This window comes from Heloderma suspectum, chromosome 3, assembly GCF_057233095.1.
Source record: "Heloderma suspectum isolate Gila_16-S chromosome 3, 16-S_ref, whole genome shotgun sequence".
In the NCBI taxonomy this organism is placed as follows: domain Eukaryota; kingdom Metazoa; phylum Chordata; class Lepidosauria; order Squamata; family Helodermatidae; genus Heloderma; species Heloderma suspectum.
Window position 1 is genome coordinate 236,359,946 of NC_139460.1, and position 25,967 is coordinate 236,385,912.

Genomic DNA, 25,967 nt, shown 5'->3' on the forward strand with positions numbered 1-25,967 from the left:
TACTCTTGAATGATGCTAGACAGATGGGTACCAGGGCAAGGCTTTTACAGTGGTGGTTCACACTTTACTCTCCTTGGAAGTCTGTGCAGCTTGGTCATTATCAGGGTTGTGTGTGTGTGTGTGTTTTTAACACTTCACATTTTATTTGGATTAATTTGAACTGTTTATTTTTAAGGGATGCATGAGTTTAAATTGATGAGCTTATTTTTTATGACATTTTTCTTGGACATTTCATGCTGCCTTGTGGGGGTTATTATATCCTGAAAGGTGGTCACAATTTTTTTAATAAAAGAAAAATAAGCAAACCTGCCCACTAAAAATACTGGTACACAGACAAAACATATAATCTCCTTTATTCATAGAATAGCTATCCTTAGGACAGTTAACATATCACTTTTCTGATAGGTAAATGGAGCATTCATCTTTCAAAATAGTGAACTGGTTTTGAATGCTTGGTTTAAATTTTTATATACAGATAGGCTTTTATTTTGTACCTTGTTGCAAGATCACAATCTGTCATGAGAAAATAGTCATGCCACAAGAAAGTCTAAGACAAGGGTGAGCAGACTTCAGGCCTGCAGGCTCTACTTTGTTTTTTGTGTTTTTCTACTGGAACTCGGAGATCCACCAGCCAGCAACTGATGCAAAAGACATATACAATACACAAAATTTTGAGCCCAGGAATCTGTTTTGAGTACCAGAACTGAGCTGTCCTCCCAAGCCTGCCACACAAAAATAATAATAGCAATAACTGTTACTACTACTACTACCATTAATATTATTAATAATAATAATTTATATCCTGCCTTTTTCCTCTTGCAAGGAACCCATGGCGGCTTACATGGTCCTCCTTTTCTCCATTTTATTCTCACAACAATCCTGGGAGTTAGGTTATGCTGAGAGTCAGTGACCAGCTCAAAGTCGCCCAGCGAGCTTCATGGCCAAATGGGGACAGGATCCATATCTCTCAAGTCCCAGTACAGCACTCTAACCACTACATCACACTGAGTCTGAAGTGGAAAAATCCACTTCAGGTTATCCCAGGCATTCTTCATTTCAGCTGTATAATCTGGGCATAGGAAGAGTTATTTTGTTGTTGCTACTGTTAAACAATTGGGAGCTAGAAACCCCTCCTGATCTAGTGCAAACTTCCACAGAACTACCAACCAGTATGTTCAGAATTACCTTCTGCCCACCCTGTTCTGAGACACCATGTACATTTCAAAGTCTCTCATATATATTTTCAAAAATATAACCTGGGATTCAAACAGCCAACAGCCTCCAAAACTCTTAATTCTGGGGTCATCCAACTGACTTCAGCAAAGCTGTGCCCAGAGCACAGTAGGTTAGGATTGCAGTCCAAGTAAACTACAAATAGATTCCTCCAGAATGTGCTTAGTATAACCACCCAAAATAGAATAATTTCCAATTAATTTATTCAGTTTAACTTGCTAAATAGACAAAAACATAATATCTGATTAAACAGAACTTTTAATGCAGCCATATTAGTGTTTTGTCCCAATTTAGCACATGTGTTTTTGATTTAAATTCATTCTCTTCATGCATAACTTTTATGGATTACACTGTAAGGTCTATCTTGTACAGCCTTCTGCTTTTAGTCCTGGCAAGGTATGATGAGGATACCACTTTCTGCTGTTTGTTCCCAACATCTGGTACCATTCATTCATCTACCTCAATATTATCTCTGATGATTGGCATCAGCTCTTCAAGCCCCGAGGCAGACATCCTTCCTAATCCTGCTACCACAAGACATGCCAAGTATAATGTTCTGCATGAAAAGCATGTGTTCAGCCATCAATCTATGGGCGTTCCCTCTGAAGTGTTAATGAATTTCCTAAATTAATTCTACATTGAGCAAAACAGACTTGGTTTGCCCTTAACAGCTAACTTTGGGCTTAACAACTTTGGGCTTAAGTTAGCTGTGGCCACACTAAGAGCCTAGACTAGTAGAGCCTGGGTCCCTATTCAGAATGTTCCTTGTTTTACTTTAACACCGATTCTGATTGTTTCCAGCAAAATGTATAAGATCTGGACACCCTAGGGATGCGGTACTTTCTTTTTCTGCCGAGGGTCACATTCCATTGTGGGCAATCTGTTGGGGCCCTCATGTTCCCAGTGAATGGGGCCGAAGCCAGCAGTGGGCAGGGCCAGAGCTAGAAGTGGGTGAGTTACTCCTTTTCTCTTTTTCTTTCTGCTACTCTATTTTCTCTCTGTCAGGACATTTTCTGTCTCTCCTTCATCCTTCTCATGCAGCAAGCTGCCAAGGAAGGGACAGTTCACTCTTGACAAAGGTGTGAAGTGATTGCATGTGGAAGGGGTCTGAAATAAGACTGACAGCTGCATGAAATTAGGCCAAGGGCTGCAGGTTCCCGACACCTAACCTATACAAATACATGGGAATGAGTTCGATAAACATTCTTACACATGATCTACAATTTGGCCTCAACTTTTTTCCTCATGGTAATGGGTTAGTAGCCCAGACCAGATCTCCTTGGACCTCTGGACCTGGGTAAAGGCCCTCCCCTCCCCAATTTTACTCTATACCAACAGGGCCTACCTCACTAAAACACATAGTCTTTGGGTTCCCACTTCCTGTCTCCCTCAGCATTTTAGTAAGCCTCAGATCAGAGCAGCTGGACTCTTAATGAACTGCTTAAGCACTTAGTTCTGGCAAGCTGCACCAGGCAGCACTTCGTAAGATGTGCCCAATAAGGCTACCCTTCTCCAGTAGATGGAAACAGCAGATAATCCTGTTTGTCTGGTAAGGAGCAGAGGAAAACAGAAAGTGAGTAAACAAAGATATTTGCTGATGCCTGGATGAGTATTTAAATAAGTACATTTTTTCAAGATTTTTTTGAACTGCCTGCTGCAGTAAAAATTTATGTCCCTTCTCCGAAGCACTCAGTGTGAATGTGCCAGAAGCACCTCTCCATCTTTCATCCAGCTATACAAAATTCCCCCATAGACAATCCTATTGTAGTGTAATTATTCAGCCCATCAAAATATTTCTCACATTTGTGGACGCAGGATGCCACGCCAGGGAAACAGAGGTAATTTCTCGTTCATTGTGCCCCCCAATTCACAACACATCTGCAAGCGATCAGCATTATGTGCTTTTATTGCTACCAAGCCCATTCTGTTTTAGTGTGACTGTTTAATTAAAAAAAAATCTCACACACAATAGTCATTCACATAGAGTGATGGTGCTGTGCCAGGCAAATTGGGAGAGATCTTTCATACAAACTGTACCCAATTCAGCACAAAACTGGCAAGCAAACCTGCATTGTAAACTGTTCTGTATGTTAGTCTCAGTAAATATTGGTTCTTTTTTCCTCTGATCCTCTAGAGAAGCCATAGACAAATATTACAACAAAGATGGTAAAAAGACTAGTCAGTTTCAGTATGTATCTACATCACTAATTTCTTCCCATTACACTCATGCTTTTGTGCAAGCTATGTACAGGGCTTGCCTGCCTCATCTAAGACAGATTATTAACATATACCTGAGGAAGCCTGGAGGATCTCTATCGACCATTTGGTTTTATGGTCAAAAGAACTGCAGACAGAGAGCAACAAGAGAAGAGAGTTCTCTTCTCCAGTTGTCAAAAAAAGAGGTCAAAGATTTTTCACCTAATTTATTTGTGAGCCATCTAGCAAGAAGATTTATATTAAAAATAAATGAACTGCAACATTATCTTTCACCTCAGAAAAGCTGGTATTCTCTGAAGTACTAAATAATAGGATCATAACAGCTTCCAATAATTATAGGGTCCAAAATGTGTTACTATTAAGCAGATTTCACCTAGAGTGGCCCCAATGTAATTCTATATATATAGTTGTATATAACAAATGGTTGCCACAGCTGAGGATATATAGAACCAAACTACACATGGTGTTAAACACACATTTAAACGTCATGTACATCTCTCCCCTCCCCGCCCCCGCAACTGTAAATAGCAGCTGCTGGGCCCCCCGATCAGGAGCACAGTACATGGAGAAGGGGTTTAACACTTTTCTCCCATGCCACAGACCTAAGAAAATCTTCCTCTTCCCAATGCTGCTATTTGACATGGAAAAGCTCCCTTTGGCACCAATGGATGCTTTCTTCCCAGGGCTCATAGCATCTTCAGAGAGCCTTTTATCAGTGGGACTGCAGCACAGGAGGAAAGTGTTAACTCCTCTCCCTAGGGTCCTGATCAGGCACTGCAGCGGCTGCAATATACAGTTAAAAAAATAAATAAATACATGCAACATTAAACCACATATTAACATCACATGTAGTTTGGTCCATAGCCTCATGTGTTGACATATCTAATCAATTAAAAGGAGCCCAGGCGAACATTACATTGCATAACATGATGGGTGTGCGTGCATGTGCTTTGGCTACCTGCACATAAGCTCCATCCATGGACTGATGTCACCCGTGGGACTGAAACATTAGCAGTGATGTGCACAGTTAATCTGGCTGCAGTAATGTATGCAGCCGCTCTCTAGTACAGTCTTTTTCAGCGGGGGTGGGCAGGAAGTAGAACTCCAGATGTTTTGGACTTCAACTCCCAGCATTCCTGATCATTTGCCATGCTGGCAAGGATTTCTGGTAGCTGAAGTCTAAAACATCTGGAGTTCTGCCTTCTGCCAACCCCTGTTGAATAGCACAGAGCATACAAAAGGATCATACTATATTCACTGTGACTATACACCAGCTATCAACAGAAACGGCAAGGAAGAAACACGCACAGCTGTTCTGCCTTTCTTATAACAATAGCTGCCCTAGCAAGGATCCCTTTCCAGGACAAACACAAGCTTACTCTCTACATATAGTCACTATGGTTGCATTCAAACCTAACACTAAACTATGGTTTGAGATCCTGATATGAGCACACTCTATGGTTTAAGCAAACCATAGTCTGCTGCCCTCAGACACTGGGCTGGTTCACATGACTGTTCACATGACTGTGAGCCATCTAGCAAGAAGATTTATATTAAAAATAAATGAACTGCAACATTATCTTTCACCTCAGAAAAGCTGGTATTCTCTGAAGTACTAAATAATAGGATCATAACAGCTTCCAATAATTATAGGGTCCAAAATGTGTTACTATTAAGCAGATTTCACCTAGAGTGGCCCCAATGTAATTCTATATATATAGTTGTATATAACAAATGGTTGCCACAGCTGAGGATATATAGAACCAAACTACAAATGACTGGTAGACCGTGGCTTGTTAACCACTCTGTGCATGCCGGTCACATGCTGGCCTGATTTGCTTAATTACCTTTGCTTAATTACCTTTACCTTACTGTGTTGCCTGAACTGGGAACAAGTTGATGGCTGCCATGGATAACAAACCACCACAGAAACCTAGAACTGCCCACGGGTTCTGGGTGGTCTGTTGACCACAGAAACAATCCACCCTCACTGGGTTCATACAACATGGTAAGCCATGCCAGCAAGGGTAATTAAGTAAATTAGGCCAGCATGCAACCATTACATGCAGAGTAGTTAACAAGCCACAGTGGCTTGTTAACCGTCTGCCGATCATGCGAAGGCAGCAGACTATGGTTTGCTAACTGTACTGTGGCTTGCTAACTGCAGTGGTGATCATACAAACCAGGTCACTATGATCACTGCAGCCCACCGTAGCTTATTTAAGCCACCATGAGGTGTGCATGCCCACGGATGCCAAGTTGCCTATTCAAGTCCTGGCTGCAACTTGCCATGTCAAGTGAACAACAGCTTGCCTGTTGTAGAGTTATTGGAGGGTTGGCTGCTAGCATGAACCATAACCCGCCTTGGCTTAAATAAGCTATGCTGGGCTGTGGTGATCATGTGAACCAGCCCAATGGCAAACTATGGCTGGTTTAGAAATCCCTGGCATATGAAGAAACAGTGTGAAAGCCTGAAGCATGGCTCTATTCAGCTCCAGTTATGAACATAATGCCAAACCACAGATTGGACTTACAACAGAATCTATATGTCCAGAACCCAATTTATATTTGGATATTTGGTTTGCTTTCATTGAAGCTTAGATATAAACTGTTGTGTTTTTTTTCTTTTTTCTTTCTTTTTTTCTCTTTCTTTTGCTTTCCTCATTTTTTTTTCTTCCCCAGAATACTGTAATGTTGGAAACTGTAGATTTTGACCATGTTGTTGGTATTGTTTATTTCATTTATAAAAAATAAAATAGAGATTTTTTTAAAAAAGAACCCAATTTATGTGGCTACTCCATTTGTATATGCCATTGTCATAAGGCAGCAAACTAACCCTGACTTTTTAAAGTAAACATTTTAATTAAAATTTTATGAGTAAAAAGCATTCAACAGCATTAGAACAATACATATTAATGTGTCAATTGTTTTACCAAGAACTCTTTTAAAAATCACATAAACAAATGAGGGAGGGGGAGCATTCCATCCACTATCAAATGTAGTAGAGACCCCATACTGGGTGCATTTTATACAAGCAGCCTTTCTGGTGTGGTAAAGTGTCTGTCGGAATGGCGCAACTGCATCTGTCATTTGTGTCTGAAAAGGTCAGAGGAAAAAAGCTAGAGGAAAGGCAAGCAAACATACATATTGATGAGAAAGAAAATAAGTCCCCAGGCTGGAAGGGTGGGTGGGGGGTGGGGAATCAATAAAATGTATGCACCTGAAACTATTAAGGAGCTGCAGTTTTCATTGCTTATTTCTAGATACACACAGAGGGTTTGAAAGCAGATCACATATAAAGGTAGGCAAGCAATGCTGGATAGAACCTATGGGAGTAAACCTAGAAGATCTCTTATTCTAATGGCTAGAATGTCTGACTAGGACTGGGAAGACATGGGTTCAAATCCCCACTCAGCTATGAAACTCATTAGGCGGCCTTGGGCAAGTCACCCTTTCTTAGCCTAACCTACTTCACAGGATTGTTGTGAGGTCTAAATGGGTTGGGGAAGAACCCTGGACAGGGTCCTGAGCTCCATATTAATAAAGGGTTCTGCACATCACAGACAACCTTCAAATATGATGGGAAAAGATTAAATACATATCCTAGTATGTTAGAACATATACTGCTTTACTTTAGAGGGAAGTGAATGCAAATAAAAGGTGGGTTGAAAGGGCTAAGCAAGCAGCAGATACAACTTACATGGGAGTATGTGTAATTTAGACGATAAATATCTTTTATATTTTCAGCATTCAAGATTATTCAAGATCATATATTATCTGAGGGTATCCTAGGAACATCAATCACCTTTCTAACCACTCAACAGATGCTACCAGAGATCCATACAAATAAAGGTGCCAAAACATTAATCTTGTTTTTGCAGAAAAAGAAAAAAAGAACAAGAAATTTGCATCTTAGAAAAGTTATTCATCAGTTACCACATGCCTGCTCATTTAATGTATAGTGACTGTTAATTTTGTGCCCATTTACATGCTTCAATATTTCATTAGGTCTCAAAATAGAACTCATCTGCTAAAATAAGCAGACACGTTAAACCCAAAAGCTTACAACAGTGACTGCAAGAATAATGACTATGGAAGAAACATTTGTTCCACTTGCCTTCATGTGTCTCGAGTATGTGCACGGTGTCTCCTATTTGTAGAGACAGCTCATCTGGCCCCCTGGCATCATAGTTGTAGAATGCTAGAGGGAAAAGAGAAAGGGGAATAAAGGTCATGTTTTTAACAAAAATGCACTGCCAAAAGGAATAACACCAAATTATTTGAAACTTAAAAAAAACATAGTTGAAATCACTCTGCATAGGAAGCCTCTTATGCACATACCAAGTTGAACTACATACATGGATTGAGCCTGCGATACTGATACTGCAATCCTATACATGCCTCCTGGGAAGAAAAACCTTATAGAGTTCAATGGAACTTAAACATTCCCACATAAATGGTTATAGGATTGCAGCCTGAAAATACAATTTGTGTCCAAAGTTTCATGAAATCTGTGTAAACTATGCATTAAAAATCAGGGTAACAAATGTAGGCTAGGCTCTGAACATCTGAAACAGCATCTCCTCATACCTGTTTCTCTAAGTCATTCAAGGATACTTTGCTTTGGGTGGTCCCACTCTCTGAAGCTCAACAAGTAAGGAGCAGGTCTTCTCAGTGGTTTTGCTCCCTTCCCAGAAAGGCATCTCATACTAACTCTTTCCTGGCATTCAGGCATTTGATGGACCAAGGGCAAGTTCTAGATTAGCCTTCCCCAACTTGGTTGAACAGGTTGCAAAAGCCTGCAGTGACTGGGTGGTAGTGAGTATTTTTTATGATTTTGCCTTTGTCATTTGACTGGTGCTGTTATTAGGAGTATTGCAATTTAAATGGATTGCTGTACAGGAGCCTTTTTGATCTTATAAATGTTTTAAAGAAATGAACAATGAAAATAGCAGATTAAATTGTAAACTGCTTCAAATGCATAGGTGGCATTTGATTCAAATGCATAGGTGGCAGTGGTATAACTTTATAAGAATAGCCGTAAAGTAAAACCACTCACCCAGTTACCTGTGACAAGTAAAAACTACTTCCAAGCAACCAGACACAAAAGCTTTGATTAAAAACAAAAAAAAAATCTTCCCAGTGTATACCACAAACAACTAACATAAGCATGCAGAAGTGGACCTTTAAAAATATATGTGGACTAGTATGTTTTGTAGACCTATTTGCAAGACAGAGTCATATGTAAATATTAGGGACTTTTGTAATCATTTTTTCATTCTCGGTTGGCTACAATAATTTGCGCGATTCTACCCCAAAATTGCCTGATTTATGAACATAATAATCCAAAGGATGCTATTATTTAAACACAATAAAATAAAAAGTGTGCAAGTCAATAATATACATGAGATGGATATGCATCAAATGTATACATTCTACCCCCTGGGGAGTGGGGGGAGAATATTCTTTAAAAGTTGTGTCAACAAAAACATAACCTTCATTAGGAAGGGCTTGTTATGAATGCAGACATTATGTTGTATTTCAGCAGTTATGCTAAACCACAGTTTAGCATGCCAAGAAAAAGCGGAAGTGAGCCTTGGGCTCACACACTCCTCTTCCCCAATTCTCTTCCAGAATGACCACGAGGAGATAAGAAGCATCTACTTCTTTGTTTAAAGTAACTGGAGTTTATTGTTGTATCGAACTTTAGAGGACACTAAACCAGAGTTTAGTGAGTAGTTTGTTAACAAGCCACAGTTTGATTCTGGCTTACTTGAAAGATGCTGCCTTATTTGAATAACTCAACAAACTGAATTCTTGTGACCATGAGGAAGATTTTCACCAATACGCTTTGGGCAACTTAGGGTGCAATCCTAACTAGATAGGCAGCCGCCTCCGACTTCGGAGGTGACCGCCTATCCAAAGCAAGGCAGGAGAGGCACGGGGGAATCGTTCCCTCTGTGCCTCTCCTGACTTGCTATTTTTTGCTAGACAGCCATTTTCGGCTGTCTAGTGGTGGTGGGCCCAACCGGGAGAGGAAGCTGCCATACGACACATTGGATGTATCACATGCACAGCTCCCTCTCCCCACCCCAAAAGGCCCCCCAGCCCTGTCCCTTTTCAGTCGCCCCATGCTCCTCTTGCGAGCGCGGAGGACAGGGCTTCTCTGCACTGCCTTGGAGGCAGCACGGACAAGAGGGGCGGTCGGTTTTCCAGGAACCGACCTCAGAGCACAGGCTCTGAGGTCGGTTCCCAGAAATGAGCATATCCTATGGCCCGCTAGACAGTATCTAGCAGCCATAGGATTGCTCTCTTACTATAGTAAAGTTCCCTACCTTTTCCAGTACCATTTTGGGGATTTTTTTTCTTTTTTCTTTTCTTTTTTGTATTAGCCATATTGCTCAGTCTGGATTTGATTTTCTCTCTGTATAACCTTGCTTGTACACCCCCTATATCAAATGAGTAACACCCCAAGTATAGTTTTACTACCTTACTCTTTGCAAACATTGTCCCATCTAGGCCCTCTCCCCTTGCCCCCCACTTTTTATTTCAATATTGTTATTGTCATATTTTGCTGTATAGTAATATGGAGGTTTAAACAAAAATTATTCAATAAAATTATAAATAAAAATGTTCTTATGTAAGTGCAGTATATATGGAATCGGGTAGGCAAGCATGAAATCATGTTCAGTGCCTTTCAGCTATGGAAACAGTACAATCAGAAATAAGCCATGTTTCAGCAAGACATCAAGTAGCAATAACATCTATTTAGGCAAATTATCTGGAAACAATATTTGATTACATCAAACATAAAATACAAATTTATGTATTTATTTTTTTTAAGGATAAGCCATTTTCCTGAAAAGAATTCAAGGTTCATTACTTTCAAGAACACCCCCCCCTCCTCCCAGCATGCAAAAATAGAAGAAACTGGTTCCAAATCAAAGCATGGTAACAATAATAGACATTCAGCAGTTTCTTCCTTCTCAGATTAGTCACATGGATGATCCTTTCCCCAAATTAGGATTCACACAGGGAACGGTATGACATTACAACACTATGTAGCCAGTCAGATTTGGCAACTGAAGGCAAGTGAAGGAAATTTAAACAAATAAGCATTTTTTGAAACAGTATCGAAGTATTATCAAAGGAGGGAGATATTTTACAATGTTCAGAGGGGAAAAAAAGTCTGTGGTTTCCTTTCAGCTCTACTTTCTCACTGAAAACCTCATCCCTTCAGGAATATGTAGTTAGTGTAAACCTTGACACATTAGTTCCAGAGCTTGCAGTCACTCAGTCAGAACCCTGTAGTCCAAATTAAGGAAATTTTATTAAGATCATGGGAGAGAGCAAGTATAAGGGGCGATGAATCAGACAGGCAACATAAAAGACAAATCAATAGTTCTAGCAGGCCCTATGTCCTGGCAGTCTGAAGATAAGCTAAGAGTTTCCATAGCAAAACAATAGATTTTCAAGGTTGCTGCTTGGCAAGAAGGAAACTGGGAGGGAAGAATTTAACCAATCAACTTCTTAGGGCGAGTCAAGGGTATCAGCCATTATCTAGTTAAGGCTTGCAATCCTACACCCCTTAACCTCAGGCTCATCCCTATTGAACACAATAGGATATATTGCTGAAAAGATATTATAGGATTGAACCATATAGGGATTTCCCCGTGGTTGAGAGAGCTGAGAGAATGCATGACTTAAACAAAGGCGAATTGACATTCTGCACATCCACTAGTGGCACCTTGTAAATGAGCAGCTGGCACCTTCCATGGAAAAAACACAAGGAAAAAAACAGAAGGTGAAAACTGAAGAACCTTCCCTGGCAGACAGAATAATTAAAAGGAGCACTTGGAAGAACACGTTACGTTTTTAATGGAATTTCTAAAGGTGAAAGACTCAAATAGGATGCATTATCCATACACCCTTCTTCAGCAACAGGTGCAGCTGGTATGCAAAAGCATTCCTGGCCACAGTCATTGCCTGACCATCCAGGAACACTCCAAAGACAGAAACCTAATTCTTCAGGAGCAGTGCAACCCCATCAGAAGCCCTACTGACCAGAAGCACTTCCGTCTTGCCTGAATTAAGTGTTAGATTGGTGGTCTACAGCTAGTCCATTAGTAACTTCAGACATCAATTCATATTGGCCTGTTAAGTGAGTTGGAACAGATTATAAAGTAATTATTCTACCTAATATATACAGATTTGGCTTTCTTCATTAAATCATATATCCAAAGAAAAATTAAAGCATGAGAAAGACACAAGAGGCTACTTTTTGAAAAGACAATCCAAAGAGATACAAAGGGAAGACCAAAATACCCAGAAGATAAAAACCATCCTACGGATAGTTTTTTGACAGAATTCATTTTCATGTCCTTAATAGTTTTTTTTTAAGCTACATCAGCATTTTCTCTAGTCACCCTCTTCAATTACTTTCTCTTATCATCTCACAGAATTTCATGAGAAGTGTAGTTCTATATTAACATTTGAAATAGAATCATAGAATAGTAGGGTTGGAAGGGGCCTACAAGGCCATCGAGTCCAACCCCCTGCTCAGTGCAAATAGTGCTATCTTCCTTTAGCGCATATACACACACACACTTACTTCTTGGGACATGTTTAGGAGACACAAAATTGCTACAGATGCATTTTCATCTGACTTACTTCCTCATTACACAGGCTTTGCTCAAACTTTCAGAAGGAAGCGCCTAAATGTTTTTGTTTTTTTTTAAGTGGAGGTGGAGGGAGAATAGGAGATCCAAGAGTTGTTTGAGGACATCGAAGTCTGCACATGATAGGAAATAAAAACATTGCAATGGACGCATCACAAAAATTAATTGCTGATTTTGTGTGGAATCCCATACATGCCTACTCAGAAGCAAACCCTACTGAGTTCAATGGTACTTACTCCCAGGTACTTACACACTTAGTCCCACTGAACTCGATGGAGCTTACTAGTGAGTAGGCACACACAGGATTACAGCTAGTTTCCTGTATATATACTTCAGTAATCCACCAAAAAAGCTTCCGGGATAATGCAGTTTGGCTGACACTAAAACCATTCTTGGTTCGAAATACATTCTCTTTTTCTCCCATTAAAAATCAAAATATAGCATTAAAAAAAAGACTACTCAGCAAATAAACAATTAAAAAGCCATTACAAAAAAATTAAGTGTACAATTCATGACACTGAAGCAAGTAAACAATAGCACAGGGGATGATCTAGGCAACAGGAACTGCCATCAAAACACACAGTTTAGAAATTGGGTGATAAGGGGGAAACAATCCTATGCCAAGTTTATCTGACAAATTAATTGAAGAAGGCAAGCAATTAGGGGAGTTTAACTCACACATTCTCTGCTGACTGTTTATTTTACTTATATTTAAATTTATAGTCTGTTTCTCCACCACAGGGACTTTTTTTTTTAATGAAACAATATGTTCAATTGTCATCAGTGCCTATAAAATTCATTACTTTACTTACATTGTGGCTTAGTTCTCCTGCTTCTTAGCAACTGAAAAAACAACAAAGGACCAATGCAGGGAAAACATTTAAGAAGGGAGAACTGTAGCTCTATTTATAGTACATATACATTTGAGTAGCTCCTAAATATTGGTCTGGAACCCACTGGTTTAGTACTAGCCACTTACCCAAAATTAGCCCATGTGTTATATTGCCCTAAATACTTAACAGTTGTCATTGTAAAAGCACAACTGCCTATTTACTAACTCTAATGTATAGCAAAGCCCAAAGTGCAGAAACAATTTGCCCTGCGCTGAACACCACAGTAGTGGCCCTCCCAATGCCACACACACCTGTCTTCCAATTCTGATTCAGTACTCAGCCTATAAGACTATGAAAAAGAATGTTAATAGGTCCGTAGCAGTTTGATGTTGACGCTCATTACAATAGTGCTTTACAACAGTGATTACCTGACAACCAACTCCTTAAATACAATAAACCAAATAGCTATCAGATAGGAGCTGTCAGTCACATTCTATGCTGACCTCTGATGAATTAGGAACATTGATCGAGAGTGCTTTGCAATGGGATTTTAATTAAAAGTCCTTTTTAAAGCCAGCTCGTGAGAGATATGGCCTGAAACATGCATCTCAGGAAAGCTTATATATACATACATACATACATACATATATATATATATATATATATATACATATACACACACACACACACATAGTTGAAGCAGTTCCCAAAGAGACAATAATGCAGAAAATCTAATTCACTTTGGGAAGGGAAATGGGTATTGCAGCAATTGTGCTGGAGTATAATAAAAATACAAAATACATGTGATCTCAAGAACATTGTAAATATTTTATAACACACACACATTAAAAATCCTATACCAAATGCAAATATAATCTAAAAGCTGTGTTTTGTACAGAACACTTGGAGAGGTTATTTTTACATTTATGGTGCAATCCTATGGCTGGCTGGAAAATGCTGGGAGCTGTAGGACTTTTTCTGTGTAAACATGCATAGGATTGCCCCCTTAGTAACTTTTAAAAAGCACCAATTTTTCAGCTGTTATGTTTATTTGGGGTATTTGTGCTCTGCTCTTCAGTCCCCAAAGGAAGTCCCCAGAGCATACAAATGGTTAAAAAAACCATAGTGAACATGAAAACCAATTAACATCATAAATAAAAGCAAAACAGTATATTCAGTATTACAAACAAGCAGAGATTAAGAACAAAAGGCCAGAAGATCTAAACAGGTTGGCCAAATAAGAAAAGTCTTCACCCAGTACCAAAAGGACATCAGTGGGAGCTCACTGGTAGAGCCCCTGCTTTGCATGCAGAAGGTCCCAGGTTCGATCCCTAGCATCTCCAGGTAGGGCTGGAAACACTCCTGCCTGAAACTCGGGAGGGAGAGCCACTGCCAGTCAGTGTCAACAATACTGGGCTAGATGGACCAAGGGTCTGACTCCGTATTAGGTAGCTTCCTTCCTATGTTGACTTGGCACTAGGCAAGCCTTCCTGGGAAAAGCATTTGGGAGCCATAGCTGAAAAGGCCCTGTCCACCGGTCACAACCAGCGATGACATCTAGGTAAGAGCCTCAGAGGAAGATCTTGATATGCTGGTGGTTCATGTACACTCCTTCATATACCTTGGTTTGAAACCTTATTGGGCGTAGGGCAGAATCCTATGGCCGCTAGCTAGCAGCAAGACGGCCATAGGATTGGTCAGTTCCAGGAGAACCGCCTCCCCACCCCCTCCCCCGCCGCCTCATAGGCAGCGCAGATCATCCCCGTGCTCCGCACTCAGAAGAGCAGCATGGAGCAGAGCAAAAGGGGGCGTTCCTGGGGGCAGGGAGTGCGGAAGTGCTGATACAACACTTCCTATGTGTCGTCCAGCTTCTCCACCACGCGCTATGATGTCCCATGGCTAGACAGCCAAAATTGGCCATCTAGCCACAAATGCAGGGCGGTTGGAGCACAGAGGAGACGATCCCCTCTGTGATCCTCCCACCGTGCATTGGATAGGCAGTTGCCTCCGAGTTTGGAGGCGACCACCTATCCCCATAGGATTGCTCCCTAAGACTAGCATCTTGGATTACGCTCAGAAAACAAAGAGGAGTCTATGTAGCTGTTTCAAAACTGGTGAGGTATGTTCCATATGCCTGGTACTAGTCAATGTACTTCCAAATGAAGGGCACCTAGCACTACCAATCAAAAGACATCATGCAGCGATTTCATTTTTCCACCTTAGTGGATTTTTTGTGGAAAGAAAAAAGATAGAAGAGGCAGTGGGAAACATGGGAGGATTACAAATGGAAGACATTGTTGTCTGGATCCTGCAGGAAATTCCATGAATGAGGCAACATGATTGCATGATGACAGCCTTATCTGGAAGCACCCAGTAGCCTAGCTGATGTTTTCTGAACGGTAAGGTTTCCAAGCAGACTTTCAAGGCCAATTCCACACACAATGCATTGCAGTAATCCAAACAGAATTTTACCAGCACTTAGATAACCATGGCCAGGCCCCCTCTGTCCAGGTGAGACCACAGTTGGCAAACCAGCCTCAGCCGTTGGAAAGCGCTTCAGGCCATGGACACCATGCAGTATTCCAAGGATTATAATCTTATCCAAAAAAGGCTGTACACTATCTCTCTTGACAGATGAACTACCCACTAACTATCATCTTGTCTGCATTAAACTGAAGCTCAGTCCAGACAAGACAGGGTACTATTGGTGGTGGCTCATCTGCCCAGGGATAATTACTATCAGGCATGCAGAAGTCTTTTTTTATTTAGACTGGGTATTGGTGTGCTTGGGCAAAGGGGGGTGGGGGGGGGAAAGAGAGAATAATTAAAGAAGTTTAATTTCCTAACCAAATCAGAATGGAAAAAATGAAAATGAGACCAGTAAGCGTGGGGCATTTATAGCTTTATGCACAAATGTGGAATACATCCGTGTTGTGTGAAATAAGGTGCTATACCAAACAGCCAAAACTCCAGAAAGGAATTTGTTTTAACCTGCCATTTTTTAACCTGCCCTAGAACCTCACTCTAGAATGCACTACAAATGGGTATTAGCCTCTGTGCCAGAAATGGAATGTCAGGAAGTTGCTCCTGAGACCCCCAATCTAGGCTTGCATGCCTAAGCAAGTCTATGATGGACCCAAGTTAGTTGGGTCTAAAACAACCAGAAGTGGAGACTCTATGCAGAATTGTTTTCAAGCCAAATGTCTTATGGTAGACAAATCTACCCCTCATTTCTTTAATTCATTCATAAACAAGTAATATGAGATGGTGCCAAAAGCCTTACTGGAATCTAGGTATGCCAAATCTACCTGGGGCCAGTCTACATGGGGCTTTTACTCCGGTTCTACTCTACCCAGAAAACAATCATGTCAGATGAAGCATGCCCCTCCCCACAGCTAGTGTGGCGTTTCTTCCCCTAACCCCCTTTTTTCCAAACTCATTTTGTGACGGATTTTCCCGTCACAGCGGCTTCAGTGCAGTTTGGGAGTCTGTGTGATCTCAGCTGGCTTTGACACAGGCTGGTGAAAGCGGCACTGATTGGCAGAAGGGAAAGTTGTGTGGGGCGGTGGCATGGGGAGAGCAGAGGACTAAACATGTTCTACCCAGAGGTAACCCATTGCCTTCAACTGCACTTTGCTGAGTATAGGAGCAGAGGGGTCAGGAGAATTCCTTTGCCTGGTGTTTGTGTGCCAGAGTGGGGAGAGGAGCCATCCCTGATGCATTGAAACTGCACAGTTGTGCAACAAATGGGTTGGGAGAATGGAGGGGAACCATCCCTAATGCTTTGAAACTAGAGTTGTGGAGCAGAGGAAGTGTGAAGGTACACAGGGCCATACTTTTAAGAGCTTCACTGAGTGGGGGGGGTTGAGGGGGCAGAGAGCAAGCCTCCTTTCATTCGCTTCCTCCACCCAACCCCCAAGCTAATGCGGTTTCAGGTGCTGTTTGCCCCATGCAAGTGCGGGGGGGGGGCGGTTATGAATACACGGCATTATTGGCTATCATTTGCCCCGGGAGGAGCTAACCCAATTTCATGAAAATCTCTATTTAAACGGAATCGCCTCAAAAACTGTCTCCATGTAGATGTGGCCCTGGTGTCTGTCTCCCCCTTTTTCGTTGTTGTAAAAGTAAGTTATTTTCTCCACAAACTTTTGCTTTGCATTAGGATTTACAAATGAAATGGCTGAACAAGACCCTTAGGGTTTGTATCCAGTCACATCCCTCCACTGACAGAAGGCTCTTTGATCCAGCAGAGGCTTCTGAGAGTAGAAAAGGGGAGAGGTAATTTGTGCAAATGCCCCGTTTCTTTTGCAGTCCTGGCACCATCTCCCATGCTGTTCCAAAGGGTCACCCAACCCTCTAGAACAGATTTCAAGGCAAAGGTAGCTGCAGAGGAAGAGAGAATCACCAGAAGTTGCCTCCCTCTCTTTCCACTTATGGAAGTTGGGTCAAAATGTCAGTGGAGGGGATATAACTGAATACAACCCTTCACACACACACAAGCACACACACACACACACACACTACTGGCTATTGCCAATACATGGAAATTCAGCACAATGATATCCCTGATTAAAGAGATATCTGAAAAACTATCATAAATGAAATGGATATCATTGAAAGCCTGTAGAGCAATTTACTATTTTGCCAGGTATTGTGAGGTCTTAAAGCAAATAGGGATCAAATCACCTTTCAACTTTTAAAAAATGTTATTGCAAGTGATAAATACCTTAAATAAAATAAACAAACAAAAAGCAAGCACCGGCCTTCTGAATCTTCAGAAGCTCAACTGGTATCATGAATCTTTGTGTGGGGAGGTCTCACACAGTACAGAATTACTTTTACAGAAGGGGCAAAGGACTCCTTGTTTCAAGAATAAGGTGAGCCTATACACATGCATTACAGAACAAAAACCACAGGAAGCAGCATCTCTCTAGTACAGCATGTTATCAAATTCTGTTCCACACTATTTCATATTGATAGCAAAAATGATTGCTACAAGTCCAAATCAATTCAAGAGGAAGCCAGATTCCAGAGATCCAAGACTGGTGGTGGCTGCATTACCAACAGGTCTGTCCAAAGAATGATGGCCTTAAAAACACACAGGGCAGTCGTAAGCAAACCAGCTTTTTCAGACCAGAACTTTAAAATGCCACACTGAGTGGTGTTGACAACACAGCAGGTGCAAGACACAGGTGATAAGAACAGAACAAGAAATCAATACACTTTGCTAAAGGCTTATCTCAGCCACTCAGTTCCAAATTGACACTTTAAATGGGTTTGCACTTGCATGACCACTAGAACTGGATTCAGCAGTAGTCAATGATGTCCCAAATCAGTGAAAGTAGATAGGTCACTGTCAAGCTAGATATGTTATGAGCCTCCACTAGCACAATTAATGTAAAACTCATAGGTGACTATATATAATATTTCACTATACAGAATATTCACGATGTCAGATGAACGTGTTGTATGATATATTCTTGCTCTTGATGAATTCACAGGATTTCTTTCTTACTGCCCACTGAATACTGCTTTTTAGAAACCAGTCCTCTCTGTACTATTACAAATGGCTATGATTACAAATGCAAAAAACAATTGGAAGTATCCAATTCAACACTCATGCTAACATAAATTACATTGCACTAGCATAACTATCCTCTGCCAACAGTGTTTGCGGGTGCAACAGGTTGCCCTGGAAAATCTGTCATGCCAGCAAATGTTATTGGCATTGTACTAAAAGTCACTTATGCTAGCGCAACGTAATTTATTTTAGTGCTAGTGTCAAACTGGATACTGTCCAGTAGTTTAAGTGAAAGCAGAAGATGGGCAGTTACCAAGTAGTCGTTTAAAGGTGATCATACTCAGAGGCTAGTACTCACAAATACAGATAAACAGATAAATAAACAGCATGCAAACTACAAACAGCATTTTATACGCCCTTCTGCATATGGATTAAAGCAACTATTTTTATTTATTTTATTAGGTTTATATCCCATTCTCTCTGTCCAAAGGCCTCACAATCTAAATAATTAAAGGGTTTAGAGGATAAAAGATGCCAAATGAATTTAAAATGGCATTTATAGACATACAAATTAAAAGAGATGACACTTCCCCCACACTTCATGCACAACGTATGCATATGCTCCAGTGTGTTTCAAATCAGTACTCCACACAACAGATAGAGGTTAACTGTCAAGTCTTGTATACAACTAGATACTTCTAAGACGTAAACAAATAAATGCTTCCTCTAGAACAAGAATGTATTGCTTCACTAGAACCAATTGCAGTAAGTCCAGCGTCTGAAACAACAATCCTCCACTGATCCAAGCATTTCTTCAACCCAACATCACCAGTTTTCCACAGAAGATAAGATTTTGTAGGGAGCACATCTTTTGGTAATCACACAACCAAGTATTTTGGTAGCGTACTCAATGTGCTAAGCTATATTATTAGCCATCCCAAAACAAGAGATTACAGTAAAGCTGTATTGTCCCACAACAGCAGCACTTAGTCTAAGCAAAGTATTCTACACCATTCAGAATTTTGATAACAAAGCAAAATGGGAGCCACTGAAAAGTCAAGAAGTGAATTCCTCCTATGCATGTACATCTCTTCTACACTGACAAGTTCAACTAGAGTCTTGTTTTATGGCGAGGAAAGAGAAAGGAGGGAAGTCTAACTTTTATCTATCCTTGAAGTTGCCCACGACCTGGGGACTTCTAGCAACCACTGCAGAGCAAAAGTCTGCTCTAACAATCCTGCAGGCTCTCCCTTTCATTTAAGCCAATTGTCAGAGTGAAGCTTTCTGCTTACAGCTGCAGTTTGTGCCACCAACGTTTTCTCAGCCAGTTGCAGAATAAGAAATTACACTGCTTGCTTGCCAGATACCATTTAACCCCTAGAAATGTAAGTAGACATTCTAACAAGAGATGCTGTCTGTAAAGCATTAAAGAATGAAAGACTGGAGAAGGGAGGATTACAAAAACAAAAAAGGTGAAAAATTGTTTACTCAAATCAATAAGAAGTCACATGACTCGGCCTGCTTTCTCAAAAGCAAAAGAACTGGCTTGGCAACCAGCTCTAACAAAGAGCTACTGTATGCCTTAATCAGGGCTTCAGAGTACAGTCGTTCTAAAGCAATCAGTTCTTTTTGGTGCAATGAATATGAACTTGAGCACGCTCCGGGAGAGAGCGCAGGACAGGAAGGCCTGGCGTGCTATGGTCCATGGGGTCACGAAGAGTCGGACACGACTGAACGACTGAACAACAACAACAACAAATCCCCCATTTAAGGGACTCCGCTTGCCACACACACAATTCCTGTTTCAAAGGAAACTGACGATAAAGACATAACCGATGGCTGACCAATTGTTGAATACGTCTTTCATGATCTTCCTCTCGAAACAAGTGCTTCTTCATACCATTTGTTTCAAATGGAAAAATGTTAACACATGCTTAAATATTAAAAGTACTGAATTTGGTAGGATCACACTCATAGTAGCTAAAATTTACAATACACATCCTAACTCCCAATGCAACATGGTTGAACAGAACAAATCCTTTTCAGTTATATCTTCACTTGGACTTGTAGATTCCTCACCATTTTCAGGTATGATACTGCTCTGATACTAGAGAGCTGGTTGGGGAATTTGTGGACCTTAGCCTAATTTCATATTTCCCCCAGTACAACTCTTTGGACCCATTCTTCCTGTCTTGATCAGCCCTCTGGGAAATCACTTCTTCTTACACGTCATATGACAAGAGATAGACAACAGGTGGACAGCACAGCTATGGAATCCTGCAATCTTGCAAACTTCATCCACCATTGGATCTAGTCCTGGCTACTGTCTGTCAGGATTCCCTTTGCCCCCACTGAACTTCAAATGCTGAATCAAACACAGACAAGAGGCTTCAGTCTACAGCTTTTAATCCATTACCACAAAAGGTCATACAGATACAAATTCTCAGTGACTCTCAGTCTGCAAGGAAATGCCTTCAGGGGGTTCAAAAGGTAGCTATGAAAGTTGCCCGCCATTTGAAAGAAAGGCGGTCTCACTAGCCTAAGTTAAGGGGTGAGGGGAGGTCTCTCTCTCTCTCTCATGGGGCTTCTAAGTGCTGCTGTTCATGCAGGGCCAGTCAGGTAGACTGTCTAAGTTCCGCCCTGGCCTTCTTCCTCTTGGCTCCGCGTCTCTGTCTGCATCTGGCATCTATTAATTCAGACTCCCCAAACCCCACCTCTCCCTGTTCGCTGTCTCTAACGAGTGGGGGGGGTGAAGAGGGACCCTCGTCCTCCAGCTGGATCTTTGAAACCTGAGGAGCCTGCTTAGCCATGTCTGGACTAGCCTGGGAACATACCTCCCCCATGTCTAGCGGTTCTTCTTCAGAATCTGAACTACTCTCCCACTCCCTGCACTCAGAAACACTCCTGACACCGTCAGCTGTACTCCCAGTTGACTTTTCCCTTCAACAGCCTTTACAAGAAAAATGTTCACCCCTGTTATAGAGTACTGGATTTAAACAGGGGGTGTACGGGTCACAGCAAGAGCACTACTGCCATACAAATATACGGTAAAAATTAAGAAGTGGGTCCAATCTCAAAACGTTCAACACTATTGTAGAGGATATTGTGCGAGCTACTCTACATAGTAGATTTTTTAAATAGAAACACAGAAGCTGAAGATGTATTTGAGAGTTTTACACTACTTAACAAGCAGGTGGGGAGGAGGGATGGCTCAGACTTTTGTTTTTTGTTTTTTGGTAAGCCAACCAGACACAAGCCAGGGGGTTGCTGTTAACAATGATAAAATGGTCTGTACAGTGGTTTGGAGTTGTTCATTCCTGGTAAAGAAATTGGAGACCAGAATCCACCTTCCAGCATATTTTCTTGTTCATTCTAGTTGTAACAGTTCTTGAGGGCTAAGGGTGCTCCCAGAAAAGCAGGGTGATAGTACCATCACCCTGCTTCATTCAGGACATTTTATGAGGGGCCCAATCTACATCATCTTCCTCTCGTAAGCCTCCCGTGTTTTCCTACCACTTCTTCCATCTTCTTCCTTACTGCAGAAAATCTGTTAAGGAAGATGGAATTCCTGCACAATGCCTTCTGATTGTTTGTCCATGTGGAAGCAGGTCTAAGCAGCCTAAGTCCCCTCAAGGCATCGTATCTGCAGGCACTTTGCTCCTGTTCTTATGGCTCATTGTGATGATACTTGCAGAAAACCTCCTTGCTGTAATGTTAGATTTGATTATCTCCTGATCTCTTTGCAGTACTCTGGTTTGCTAGATGCTACACCTGCTGTAGAGAGTAACACCTCCCAAGTTTGCCTGCTGGCAAGGATGTTTCAGAAATAGAATAGAGGAAATATTTTGTCTGTCACGCCAAGCCATCTCAAGCTCATGGTGTGCTCTGTATGCTAGTGCAGGCCTGCACAGACTTCAGGCTTGCCAGACCTGCTTTGTTTTTTATTAGAAGCCAGATCTGCCAACCGGGACAAGATACAACGTAGGAGTGTGTGGATGGAGCCAATTACCTGCTGCAATGTGGATTATACACTGAGATGACCTTCATATACAAGTGCAAATCTTGAGTTGCTACACATCAGAAACAGGACTGGACTTTTTTCCCGGATTTGTGGGGTGGGGAGGTGAGATTTTGTTGTTGCCATTGTTAAATAATTAGGAGGCAGAAACCCTTGTCAAACTACTGCAAACATTCTAGCAATCTACCAGTAGATCCCAGTCTAGCTTCTGCCCACACCTCTGCCAACAACAGAACTCATCATCCACTTTCTTGCTCAGGGCAACAAATGGCTGCCACTGGGCGAGGTGACAAATGGCAGCACCTGATGCTCCCTTCATTACCAATCAACTCTGCCATCACAGCACTCTTTTCTTTACTTGGACAACATGCTGCCAGGATAGTAAAGGTAATGTCACATGCTGCAAGGTTAGCGCAGGTACTACAAGTAATAAGATGCTTCCCAGTACTGACTTAATGGAAGAGAACCGTGAAGCTCTTAAAGCCCTTGCTCGTCAGCTAGAGCTGGGGAAAGCGCTGTCATTTGCAAGAGTGAACAGCAGAGGCATGGCCATAAGCAGGGGGTGGGGAGAGGGTCTCTTTGCAAAGCTTGTTAAGGGCACCCAATAACTTGAGGGGAAGATTAACATCTCTAGAAAAGTTCCATACTGTACTGGGCCAAAATAAAAGCAAGTCTCTTCCACTGTCTTTTACTGCAAAATTTTGGGGGCAAGACTTTAGCTTTTGGCAATAGTGTCCCTTTTGTTGCATTACTTTTATATGTACCAAGAACTTTGTTATGTCTGAATACTGTCAAACACAGGGACCTTCTCTCCCTCCCCAAACCTCTATACCTGTAGAAAAATAATCAAATGTGCTTGAAGAGAAACAGCACATACTTCCAGTAGAAATAGGAGGAAGCACTTGCCCAATGCACTCATTTTATTTTTCAAGCAGTAATTTTCTATATATACTGGGAAGTGGCAGAAGCTACCATGTGAATAGAGATATCCTGTGTACTACACCTGCAGCTGCTTGACATACTTCAGACACTTAATTTGCCAAGAGCCACTAAATTCCTTATACATCTTCAGTTAGCAGCCTTCCATCTCAAGGCAAGAATATTAAAGAAGCCAGAGGCAATGGCAAAACAGACATTACACTGTTGAGAACGTGAGCTTCTGTGTCCCTAAAATTTTTTTAAAAAAACACTTACTTTTCAGTGCACATATCAATATGTTTGTTTGTTGCAATGATAAATGCTAAATCAGTATCAGTATTTAATATGAGGGGCCCTCACCTTTTTTCTAGTTCTCAATTGCCTCTAGTTTTATATAACATATTCAAGTCTAAGAAAACAACTAACAGAAGAAAGAAGAAAAAGTTATGGCTAGCCAGCAATCCTGGAGGCTGAGGGCTACTTCCTACATTATTTTTGCAATGTATATGATTAGAAAGATTCAATGTAATGTGTGAAACTTACAAATGTTTTTCAATGTTTTTGCAATATTGCTATAGGGATCAAAACACTCCTAAATAAGCTAGACCCCCAATGTTTACATCGTGTTAGGAGACGTGTCCCAGACTATGGGGCTATTCGCATGTAACAGCAGCAAATCGTAGGTTAATTAACCTACAATTAGTTGTAAGGTTAACTGGGTATTGTTTAACCCATGATTAATCTACAGTGTCTGGGTTTGGATGTCACATAGCAACCCCTGACCAGCCCCCTGATTGGGGGTTGAATATTCAAAATGGCCACGGAACATGCCTGGCACACACCCTGGCAACATGTTGCTCCTACATCTGTCTGTTTAAGGCAGGGCTGTACAAACTTTTTGCCCAAGGGCTACATGCAACTATGGGCAGTGCATCAAGAATCGCATGCTAGTGGTGGGTGTGGTTGAAGGTGGTGGTGGGTGTGGTCAAGGCTGGCTTCCTCCTCGCCCCCGTCTGTCTAGACCTGTGGTCTGGGGGTATGATTTTTGCTTATGGTGAGAGAGGTTCTGGGTTCAAATTCCAGACAAGCCCTACTCAGAAGAATAGGGCCACTTTGTTTTTTTCTCTAGTAAAGCAGTTGGGAACAGCAGCACGAGAGGACTACTGCCTTCATGCCTTGTTTATGAGCTTCCTAGAGGCATATGGTTGGCTGCCATCCTGGACTAGATGGACCTTTGGTCTGATTCAGCAGGGCTCTTCTTAAGTAGCTGTCAATCTTCAGCAATGTAAATGTATTTGATCCAAGGATTACATTGCCAATTTTAAACTGACCAATGGGCCACTATGGATCTAAGCCTGACCCTTTTCCCCTCAAACCTTCATACCTGGGGAGATAGATTGGACTGGGTAACTGAGTCACCACTCTGCCAGCTCTCAATCTCTGTCCACTCAATTCTCCTAAAAGGTTAACAAAAGCTTGGTTTATGTAGCTTGGCTGAGAAGCCCAAGCAACAATGTGGGGTGAATATTATGGTGTAGGAACTACCCAGATCAGAACATTTTTTATTACTTTATCTAAAGAAGTATGATTTATTAACAAGAACACACAGAACATAATATTGCAATCAAATAAATAAACAAAATATTATTTCTAAGACTTTTAACTTACAAACATGCCCTTGCTGGTATAATAGGCAGGCACTTTCTTACAATATAGCTAAAGATCCATTCTAGAAAATAACAGTTGAGTCAAATCAAAAGGTCACTATCTCCCTAACAGAGATAAAGCATGGACTTCAGAAAGCATGGCTAGCTAGCTCCAAGAGAAGACTGGATACTACCCAAAAGACTAGATTCTCTAGTTACAGGAATTTGTCCTGTGAAATTGGAACAATAGCTAGTCCTTCTCCATGGTATTACAAGAGGTGAAGCACAGGTCAACATATGCTGTTGCCCCCTAAGAAAGGTAGGAGGAACATTGGAGCTTGCTGGTAACAAAAGGGCAAACTGACACACTTCATATGCATTGTCTAAACTTCCTAACTCTCTACAACAGCCCTTTTCTCCTTTTCGGATACAGCAGCTTTAGCAAAAGAAAAAAGTACAGGAAATATGAAGCATTAGAGAGACTGGGCACAAAATGGTCTGAAAGTACCCCATTTGGCTTTCTTTCTAAAAAAAAAAGGTAGCCAGTACTAACAGCAACTACCAGGTTTATTCCCTGCATGTCAGAATACATTGTTTGACTTCGACTAAAACAAAAACAAAACCGTGCCACAGCTAAACCTTAAAAGACAGTGTGAAATAAAGATGTATATTGATCCTCAGCTTTAGAAGGAGCCCAAGGAACTAAGAAACTAAAACTACAATTTAGATATGCCAACTGCTCCACAAGGCCCTCCTCTGAGTGCCTTCTCCAAGGGAAGTTCAGAGAATGGCAACAAGGGAGAGGGCCTTCTTGGTGGTGGCCCCACGACTGTGGAATGCTCTCCCCAGTGAAGTCTGCCTGGTGCCGACATTGTCACCTTTTTGGCATCAGGTTAAGACTTT

At 41.3% G+C, this 25,967-nt stretch overlaps 1 protein-coding gene across 3 annotated transcripts in view; it reads right to left on the bottom strand.

The window, feature by feature from the left end:
* Positions 1–25,967, bottom strand: part of DOCK1 (dedicator of cytokinesis 1) — a 556,714-nt gene that overhangs the window by 504,240 nt on the left and 26,507 nt on the right. For all 3 annotated transcript variants that reach the window (XM_084841443.1, XM_084841442.1, XM_084841444.1), the window contains exon 2: positions 7,568–7,651. In XM_084841443.1, the coding sequence (XP_084697569.1) occupies positions 7,568–7,651 (84 nt within the window). The remainder of the gene's footprint in view (positions 1–7,567; positions 7,652–25,967) is intronic.